The following is a 10396-nucleotide window of genomic DNA, read 5'->3' on the forward strand; positions in this document are numbered from 1 at the left end:
TCATTTTACAAAATACTGTTACATTCTCTGGTGATTTAACACTTGAATAGGCCTCAGCTGCAGAAAAATAATATAAATAACAAATAAGCAATAACAGTAACCATAAGCAGTTGTAAAGATCCCAACTCTTTCCCCTGTTTGGAGATTTCTATTTTTAGAAATAGAAAGGATATAATCATTTGAAGCATCTCATCCAGTCTAAAAATTCCTTTAATTTATAATCCATAGTAGTGTTTTCCTCACTTAATAGTATGTTAAGAGCATTTATTTGATAAGAGGTAAGGACATCTGTTTCATAATGTTTAGCAATGATTTTCCTGTATTAATAGAGAGCACTTTGTAAAAGTAGAGGTCAGTATATATGTATTAGAACATTAAGACATCAATGCTTTATAAATTGCAATCTAAGCAGAAGGAACATAAGAAGGTTTTAAGAACTGAGGGATCTTGCTGAAAGGAAAATCTGAGGGCTAAATGAAGACTTGTGGAGTTGTGGCATAGTGACAATAGTTCTGCTAAAGATCTGAAATTGAGTTGCAGCACCCCTTCTTTATTTCAGAAGGCCTCAGTCTTAGTTCAGTGTGTGTACTGCATTGTGGAACTTTCCAAATCTAATTGTATTCCACTGAAATTTGAGCATTGCACTGTTCATGGCATCCAAAGAGATACCTAACTGATGTCAGACCTCATTGCAGTCTACAACTCCCTCATGAGGGGAAGAGGATGGGCAGACACTGATCTCTTCTCTTTGTGACCAGTGACAGGACTCGAGAGAACAGCTGGAGCTATGTCAGGGGGGATTTAGGTTGGATATCAGGAAAAGCTTCTTCACACAGAGGGTGGTCGGGCACTGGGAAGTGGTCACAGCACCAAGCCTGACAGAGTTCAAAAAGCGTTTGGACAACACTCTTGGCACATGGTGTGATTCTTGGGGATGGTGCTGTGCAGGGCCAGGAATTGGACTCGATGATCCTTGTGAGTGCCTTCCAACTCAGCATATTCTGTGATTCTGTGAATTAAGTGGTGATTGGTGGCCGTCTTGGCCACAGCGGCCACTGAGCACTTGAGTTTAAAATCTCTGTTGACAGGAGAAAAAGTGCCAGCAAAACCTCAACTCTAGTCACGAGGAGAACAGACTTCAGGCTGCTCAGGGAATTAGCAAGTAAGGTCCTCTGGGAAAATACTTTTGCAGGTGCTGGGTCCATCAGTGCTGGTCATTTATAAGCATCTCCTCCTAAGGGCACAGGAGCAGCAATTCCCAGATGTGAGAAGTCAAGCAGGCAAGGCAGAAGGCCAGCTTGGCTGAACAGGGATCTTCTCTTGGAAATAAGGCAAAAAAGGAAGGTGTGTGCCCAGTGGAAGCAAGGTTAGGTGGTATGGGAAGAATACAGAAATGCTGCTTGCCACTGTAGGGAGAAAATTTGTGTGGCCAAAGCCCAACTGGAATTGGAGCTGGCCAGTTATGCTGGTTCTGGCTGGGGTAGAGTTAATTTTCTTCCCAGAGGCTGGCAAGGGGCTGTGTTTTGGGTTTGTGCTGAACACAGGGTTGATAATATAGAGATGTTTTTGTTATTGCTGAGCTTGCACAGAGCCAAAGCCTTTTCTGCTCCTCATACGCTGGGGAGGGTGCTGGGGGTGTGTGGGAGGTTGGGAGGAGACACAGCTGGGACAGGTGACCCCAACTGACCCAAGGAATATTCCAGACCATATGACATCATGCTCAGTATATAAAGTGGGGGGAAGAAGGAGGAAGGGGAGGACATTTTGGGTGAAGGTGTTCATCTTCCCAAGTTACCGTTCCACAGGATGGGGCCCTGCTCTCCTGGAGGTGGCTGAACACCTGCCTGCCCTTGGGAAGGGCTCAATGAATTCCTTGTTTTGTTTTGCTTGTGTGTGATGCTTTTGCTATCCCTGTTAAACTGTCTTTATCTCAACCCAGGAGTTTTCTGGCTTTTACTCTTCTGATTCTCCTTCCCATTCCACCAGGATGGGGGTAGAGAGGGGGGTTGAGCGAGCAGCTGTGTGGTGCTTAGTTTCCAGCTGGGCTTAAACCATGATTGTGGGGGACAATAAAAAAGAGCCTTTTTAAATATGTCAGTAGTAAAAGGCAGTGCAAAAATGATATTGGCCCATTCCAGGATGAGAATGGCCACCTCAAAAACAGGGACATGTACAAGATGGAGATGTTTAATGCTTTCTTTGCCTCTGTTTTCAACACCAATGACAGACCAAGGGGGTCCCAGTGCCCTGAGCTGGAGGACCATGACTTTGAGAATGATCAACTCCCAGTCAACCCTGAAACTGTGTGGGTTCTGCTATTCCAGCTAGATCCCTATAAGTCTATGGGGCCTGATGGGATTCATCCCAGGCTACTCAGAGAGCTGCTGATGTCATCACAAAACATCTCTCGATGATTTTTTTGAGTGGTCTTGGGAATCTGGAGAGGTCCCAGCTGACTGGAAGCTGGGGAATGTTGTCCCGATTTTTAAGAAGGGCAAGAAGGAGGCCTCCAGTCTCACCTGTCAGTCTCGCTTCAGTGCCTGGTAGAGCTATGGAGCAGATTAATCTGGGAGGTATTGAAAAACACCTGGAGGATAATGCAGTCATCGGTCACAGCCAGCATGGCTTCATGAAGGGAAAGTCTTGATTGTCAAACCTGATTTCCTTTTATGACAAGGTAACCCACCTGGTTGATCAAGGGCAGCCAGTTGATATAACATTTTGGGATTTTGCTAAAGGCTTTGATACTGTCTTGCCCAGGATCCTTCTGGACAAACTGTCCAGGCCCCAGCTGGATAAACATGTCATGCAATGGGTGAGCAACTGTGTCATGGGTGGAGCACAAAGGGTTATAGTGAATGGGGTCACATCAGACTGGCGACCTGTCACTAGTGGGGTTCCACAGGGCTCTGTCCTCAGCCCTGTGCTCTTCAATATCTTCATAAATTATTTAGATGCGGGACTGGAAGGGATACTGAGCAAGATCGCAGACGATACAAAACTGGGAGGAGCTGTTGACTCCCTCAAAGGCAGGGAGGCCCTGCAGAGAGACCTCAACCAATTAGAGGACTGGGCAATTATTAACCATATGAAGTTTAACAAGGGCAAGTGCCAGATTCTTCTCCTGGGATGGGGCAACTGTGGATGTACAGACAGACTGGGGAATGAGACGCTGGAGAGCAGCTGTGGGAAGGGACCTGAGGGTCCTGGTGGATGACAAGCTGAATATGAGTCAGCAGTGCCCTGGCATCCAGGAGGGCCAACTGTGTCCTGGGGTGCATCAGGCACAGCATTGCCAGCAGGTCAAAGGAGGGGATTGTCCTGCTCTGCTCTGCACTGGGGCGGCCTCATCTTAAGTCCTGGGGGCAGTTTTGGTCACCACAATATAAGGATATAAAGCTATTAGAGAGCATCCAAAGGAGGGCATGAGGATGGTGAAGGGCCTTGAGGGGAAGCCATACGAGGAGCAGCTGAGGGCACTTGGTCTGTTCAGCTGGAGGAGAGTGAGAGGAGATCTCATTACAGTCTACAACTTTCTCATGAAGGGAAGAGGAGGGGCAGACACTGATCTCTTGTCTGTGGTGACCAGTGACAGGACCCAAGGGAACGGCTGGAGCTATGTCAGGGGAGGGTTAGGTTGGATAGTAGGAAAAGATTCTTCACTCAGAGAGTGGTCAGGAACTGAACAGGCTCCTCAGAGCAGTGGTCATGGCCCCAATGCTGCCAGACCTCAAGAACTGTTTGGACAAACTCTCAGGCACAGGGTGGGATTCTTGGGGTGTCCTGTGCAGGGCCAGGAGTTGGACTTGATGATCCTTGTGAGTCTCTTCCCATTCAGGATATTCTATGAATCTATGAATCTTGAAAATTGTTTAAGTTTGGGTACCTGGCTGTAGTCGGTAAACAGATCATCTCTATGTTTCTAACATAGAAGTTATTTTGAAAGCAATTCACAATACATTTTGATCTCTACCACACATTCTGTTTTAATCTGTATGCTTACTCAAAAGGCAGTAGTGCACCTCAGTGCATGTTTAAAAGTTAAACTTCAGATGAGGAACCACTTAAAGGGAAAAAAGTTTAAAAAATAGCTAGAAGTTTCTGTTGACAAGCATTTGTTTAATTTCCACTTTCAATGTTACTGCTTGAAAGCAATGGTTTAAATAAGTACTTTTCCATTTCAGATGAAAGCAGTGGCTGGTATGAAGATGTCTTACCAGGTACAACAGGCAATCAATACCTGCCCACAGGATCCTGTAAGAGGTTTTAGACATGATGAATCATCCAATGCATTGTGTTCACACCTATACTCCATGATTCGAGGGAACCGTCAACACAGACGAGCCTTTCTAATTTCCTTACTCAACCTCTTTGATGATACTGCAGTAAGCATCACATTTCCTTCGCTTATAAAGAAAATAAAATATACCATTACAAGCTTAAATTCTCCTTTTGCAATATATTTTTATGACATAATTTAGATAGCTTTATTTCCCTAAGGTACTTTGTTTTGCTTTATAATATAAGGTATTTACTGAATAGAATACATTAGTCATTTTTGCATCATTCAGTACCTTTCTGTACTCAGTTTGGGATGTTTAGGAATAATGTATCTTTAGGTATGACTAAATTTTGCACATATATATATGTTGTTTAGAGTGCATTTGGGGGGTATGTAGAATAAAATTTGTGATTTTTTTTTTTGTTTTAAACTGTTAGGAACACAGGATAAATGTATAATAAGATATTTGTATGTATATTAATATGTACTTTTTTTTAACTTCCAGAAAACAGAGGTGAATATGCTCTTGTACATAGCAGACAATCTAGCCTGTTTTCCTTATCAAACACAGGAAGAACCACTGTTTATAATGCATCATATAGACATTACACTATCAGTTTCTGGTAGCAACCTACTACAGTCATTTAAAGAGGTATGTGCATTTATATTTTAGTATATTTATTATGGTGGTAGCATAAGCTTCTATATAATTTGGTCAATTTTTCAGTGAATATAGTACCATTATTATGATATGGACCAGTATTGTTAGTTTGTAACTGGTAGTTAAAAAACAAACAACCCTTTCTGTTCTGATCTGTATCTGGTAGACACTAGTTAAAGACTTTCCTTATATTGCCGCTTATGTTATTTAAAAAAATGACAATTTTTGAGATTTTAATATTAAATCTATATCATTCCCTAATATTACTGAATTAGAATTAATATTAATTGTATGCATAATTTTAATAACAATCCCATTTACTTTTTCTTTTGTTGTCAAGTAGCTGATGGCAGTTCCACGTGTGTCACCTAGGAGACTTTAAATACATTATTTATTGCAAGAAAAGAGTGTGCAATATGTCTTTTCTTAAGGTAGCATATAAGAACCCAAATAATGGTATAGTATCTGTTGCTATGGCAATACACAACCCTGTAAGAAAAAGGCCTTTGTTTCTTGTACTGTGTCCAGTTTTGGGCTGCTTAGGACAGGAAAGACATGGAGCTCCTGGAGTGGGTCCAGTAGAGGCTGTGAGGATGATTAAGGGACCTGAACATGAGGAAGAACTTCTCTGTGCAGTGACCGAGCACTGGAACAGATTGCCCAGAGAGGGTGTGGAGTCTCCCTCACTAGAGATATTCCAGACCCATCTGGACACAATCCTGTGCCATGTGCTCTGGGATGACCCTGCTGGAACAGGGAGGTGGGACCAGATGACCCACTGTGATCCCTTCCAACCTGACCCATCCTGTGATTCTGTGATTCTTAAAGACTTCAGTGTCTCCATTTCCTGGACAACTTTAACAGTAGAAGGTCCAAACTGTCAGGAAACGAACCCATTTCTAGAATTTCCAATCTGACCTGTAAGTACAAGTCAGAGTTGATACCTGGAAAGTACACTGCTTTGAATTCTCACCCTACCGAAGTCAATTTTTAATCTGCTAGAAAGAGCACATTCTTTAGATGGGGGACCAGAATGCAGAGTATGAGATCCTACTTGGGATATCTTAAGTTCTGTGTTATGAAAAAGCATACTATGTGCAGTAATAATGCAGGTATGAAATTCTGTAGCTCTACAAGTAGTGGAACTGAATATTATTAATACTGTATATGCTGATTTGGGGGGCTCTCTGGTCAGCAGTGTAATTAGTGTCATAGGATTTTAACACAGACAATGATTAAAACCAGCTTGGACTAGTTTGTACCAAGGTACAGATGGAAATATATGTAACATGCAAAAATTATATTCAGGTGAAACAAAAATGCAATTTTCTTCCTGATTTATTGTATTTGGCTTTTACTTCATTTTACTGTCTCTGATAAACTTGAGCAGTCTTTTTAAGAATAACATGCCAGTGGAGCACTCTTTGCTTCAGTTCTTTCTGTAACCACCTTGCAAAAAAAAAGTGGACTTTGGATCAATTTTTTAGGAACCTTGAGTTATAATTCAGCATCTTTTTTGTCATAAATAATTTTAATCTTTGAATATAAAGTTATGAATATCAAGTTATGAATTAATAACATTGTACAGGTAATTCTTACTAATTTAAGTCAATAATGATTTTTGAAAGATTTTTTAGAAATGTACATGATGCTATTTGCCCTAATTTTGGAATGTGTTAACTTCTCTGTCTCACAGTCTATGGTGAAAGACAAAAAAAAGGAAAGAAAGCCTTCATCAGATGAGGAGACTGAGAGTGACAGTAACAGTGGTAGTGAGAGCAAAAGTGAGGAGGAAGCTTCTAAGCCTCGGAGGTTACGGAAACGAGTAAACTCTGATTCAGATTCTGATGAAGAAAATGATATAAATGCCGTGATGAAATGTTTACCAGAAAATTCAGCTCCTTTAATTGAATTTGCAAATGTCTCCCAAGGCATATTATTACTTTTGATGCTGAAACAGCATTTAAAGAACCTCTGTGGATTCTCTGATAGGTAAGGATATTTAGACAATAGGCCATCTTGTTATCTAGTGAGTTCTTTGTAAGGATTAAGTTTGGAAGAAGTTGGGGGGGGTCGTTTAGTTGACTGTTAATAATTGTTTCAGCAATAGATTTGTATAAGAGAAAAACATAAATAGAATAGGTTGAATGTAATGAAACTGGCTTAGAAAAAGTAATGATTTCATTTCTTACCAGAATGTCTATTGTATACGGAATGGTTAAAATATAACTACTTATATTGAATATTTTTAAAAGCTTTTCCTTGAAATTGTTTTGGACTTAAAAGCTCTTTCTTCCCTTTTGTTTTCTTTAAACAGTAAAATTCAGAAATATTCTCCATCTGAATCTGCAAAAGTGTATGATAAAGCTATAAACAGGAAGACAGGAGTACATTTCCATCCAAAACAAACTCTGGATTTTCTGCGGAGTGATATGGCTAATTCTAAGATCACTGAAGAAGTGAAGAGGAGTATAGTAAAACAGTACTTAGATGTAAGTAAAGTTGCTTTGCAGAAAATCTGAAATCCTTTCAAACTAGGTAACACAGTATAAACTTGAAAATAGATGCTGATGTATTGGATGAACATTTCAAAATGTTAAGTTTCTGGTAATCTTATGTGATTGATATATGATAACTCACAATTTCCTTTCAGGATGTTTAGCAGTATTACCTTTCAAAGCATTCTAAAAAATTTAAACACAACTAAAATTAATTTCAACTGAAGGATATTCATCTTTGCAGAGTATTTTCTAATTTGTGGTATCTATCTTGTATACCTCTACCATATAACTTGTTCACTTTATCCCTGACTGTTTCTGTCACAGGAACAGAGACTAGATCCAGTGTATTTACCATTTTTTTTCTCTTTTCTTTTCCAATTCTTTAAAATATTAACTAGAGAAAACTTGCAATTTTGGAAACACAGGAAGAAAGCTTTTACATATCTACTAGAAAATGAAAGTAAAATGTTTGTAGAACAAACCACAAGCTGTTGAAGTTTGAAGTTTTCTGCCATTTGTTTTACAGTTTCTTTACCTTTTCATTTGTTTTTTTATTTAATGTAGTGTGATATGAATGTCTATTTTTAAAGTTTGAATGTAAACTGATCTGTTTTTTGGGGGGTTTATTTAATAGTTCAAGCTCCTTATGGAACATTTGGATCCTGATGAAGAGGAAGAAGATGGAGAGGTGTCAGCTAGCACAAATGCTCGGAACAAAGCAATTACCTCACTTCTTGGAGGAGGCAGCCCTAAAAACAATGCAGCTGAGACAGAGGATGATGAAAGTGATGGGGAGGATAGAGGAGGAGGCACTTCAGGGGTGAGGCGGAGGAGGAGTCAACGTATTTCACAGCGTATTACGTAAAATTATTTTTATGTGCTTATAAATGTCAGTCTATTATATTAAATGTACACCAAGTAATGTAATCGACATGAAAGAAAGCATTTTGTAGATAGAGATTCTCTACTTAACCATTTATACAACTTTTGTAGAAAGTTTAACAGAAAAGACAATAAAAAAACACAAACTAGAAAATGAGATTTATCCCATATAAAAATTTATTAATTTTCCTTTGGAATGTACTGTGTGTTATCCTTTTTATTGTTGCCAAGTTTTTATGTAGCTTTATGATTCGTGTGTATATATAATTTTATATATCAATAAGAGATAAAGACACGGGTACAAATTAAGAGTATGTGGTTTTACAAGGATATGTTAACCCCTTGGCGCTGGCGGTCGCGGTGCGTCTCATTGCCGGCAATGGAATGTGTGCCGGGGAATCCCAACTCCCGGCGTCAAGGGATTAAAAGCAATAAAAGCAATAATTTCACTAAAGTTCTTTTGTGTAACACTTGGTCTTTTTTCCCCCCAATGTTTTAGTCATTGAGAAGGTCAAAACGAAATTCAGACTCTACAGAGTTGGCAGCACAGATGAATGAAAGTGTTGATGTCATGGATGTCATCGCTATTTGCTGTCCAAAGTACAAAGACCGACCACAAATTGCAAGAGTAGTACAGAAAACCAGCAATGGCTTCAGTGTTCAGTGGATGGCAGGCTCCTACAGTGGCTCCTGGACTGAGGCTAAGCGCCGTGATGGCCGCAAACTGGTGCCTTGGGTAGACACTATTAAAGAGTCAGACATTATTTACAAAAAAATTGCTCTAACGAGTGCTAATAAGCTGACTAATAAAGTTGTTCAAAATTTACGATCGCTGTATGCTGCCAAGGATGGAACTTCCAGCTAATGAATTTGTATACACAGCCAAATTTACAGGAATTGAAATAACAGAAAAACTTGAGATATCAACTTTCTGGCAAAAAAAAAAAAAAAATCAGTTAAATGAAGAGTAAGAATGGAACCTGAGACGCAGGAAAAAAGAAGGAAATATTTGGTAAACATTTATGTGGGAGCTTCCTTCGCTGTTGTGCAGCAGAAACTTCTCAGTTCATTTTTACTCCCACTGTATTATAGTTTAAAAGATTGTTTATACCTTGAAACAAAACTTTCTGTTAAAAAAAATAAACAAGTGAATGTTGGAAATTAGTCTGTTAATGTTCTTAATAAAGTGTTCTTGGAGTTTAACCTAGCAGCGGATGGCTTTCTTTAGCGTAGCCAGTTTCCAGGGAAGCATTGTTTTTACAGGCTGTTAAGTGGCAGCGTCTCCCGGATATAAAATTTTTTCTGTTGAAGAAAACAAAAAGAAAAAAAAAAGCATGCAGTATCTATGACCTATCTGCAGGAGGAGTTTTTGTAAATGTAGATTTTGATGTATTAGGTCACCCTGAAATAATACAAGAAAAGGGATCCCCAGCAAATCTGGTGGAATGAATACTGCAATAAATTTTTTTACTTCTCTTTGTTACTTGTCTGTTTCCATTTGAATTTCTTATTGTAAAGATCTGTTTAAATCCATTTATATTATTTTGCAGTCTTTTCTGTAAAATATACTATATTAGTGGTTTTCAAAACGACATAAAATATTGTTTATACAGTTTTTATAGGCTTTCTGAATAATTGGTATCTTTTTATTTTTATCCCTTAAAGGGTGTAAACACAAGTTAACTCCAGGGGTTTATTGTATCCTGCAGTATTTAGTATTAACTATATGATTTAGCACTGTGCCAAACACATTTTCAAGAGTACATTTTGATATAAAAAGAAAATATAGTTTATTCCTTGTATGCTTCAATTTCTTTCTAATGCTGTCCAAATGGTAATTTATGATAGTTTAAATTTGGGGAAAGCTGAATGACTATTTTGCTTGGGCTAACTGGCCATGTACCCATTTCTCTGGGTTAATATAGAGAGGCTTGTGTCAAGAGGAGCTAGCTACCAGTATCTGAGGAGTGAATGGGTATGAGTCTGGGCAATTATGCTACATTCCTTCACAAATGAATTTTTTAAAAAAATGTTTGTATATTAGCTTATTTTTTTTACTAACTGAAAGAT

General features: G+C 39.0%; 1 protein-coding gene across 6 annotated transcripts in view; it reads left to right on the top strand.

The window, feature by feature from the left end:
* The window catches only part of LOC309584601 (nipped-B-like protein), a 171799-nt gene extending 162229 nt beyond the window's left edge, over positions 1–9570 (top strand). For 5 of the 6 annotated variants that reach the window (XM_082300695.1, XM_082300697.1, XM_082300696.1 and 2 more), the window contains 6 exons: positions 4185–4385; positions 4788–4934; positions 6640–6935; positions 7261–7435; positions 8079–8264; positions 8826–9570. In XM_082300695.1, the coding sequence (XP_082156821.1) occupies positions 4185–4385; positions 4788–4934; positions 6640–6935; positions 7261–7435; positions 8079–8264; positions 8826–9191 (1371 nt within the window). In that variant the 3' untranslated portion in view covers positions 9192–9570. Of the gene's footprint in view, positions 1–4184; positions 4386–4787; positions 4935–6639; positions 6936–7260; positions 7436–8078; positions 8306–8825 lie in introns of all 6 variants that reach the window. The other variant, XM_082300698.1, reaches the window with a different exon arrangement.
* The last annotated feature ends 826 nt before the right edge of the window (positions 9571–10396 follow it).

The sequence above is a fragment of the Coloeus monedula genome (assembly GCF_965178545.1).
Source record: "Coloeus monedula genome assembly, chromosome: W".
In the NCBI taxonomy this organism is placed as follows: domain Eukaryota; kingdom Metazoa; phylum Chordata; class Aves; order Passeriformes; family Corvidae; genus Coloeus; species Coloeus monedula.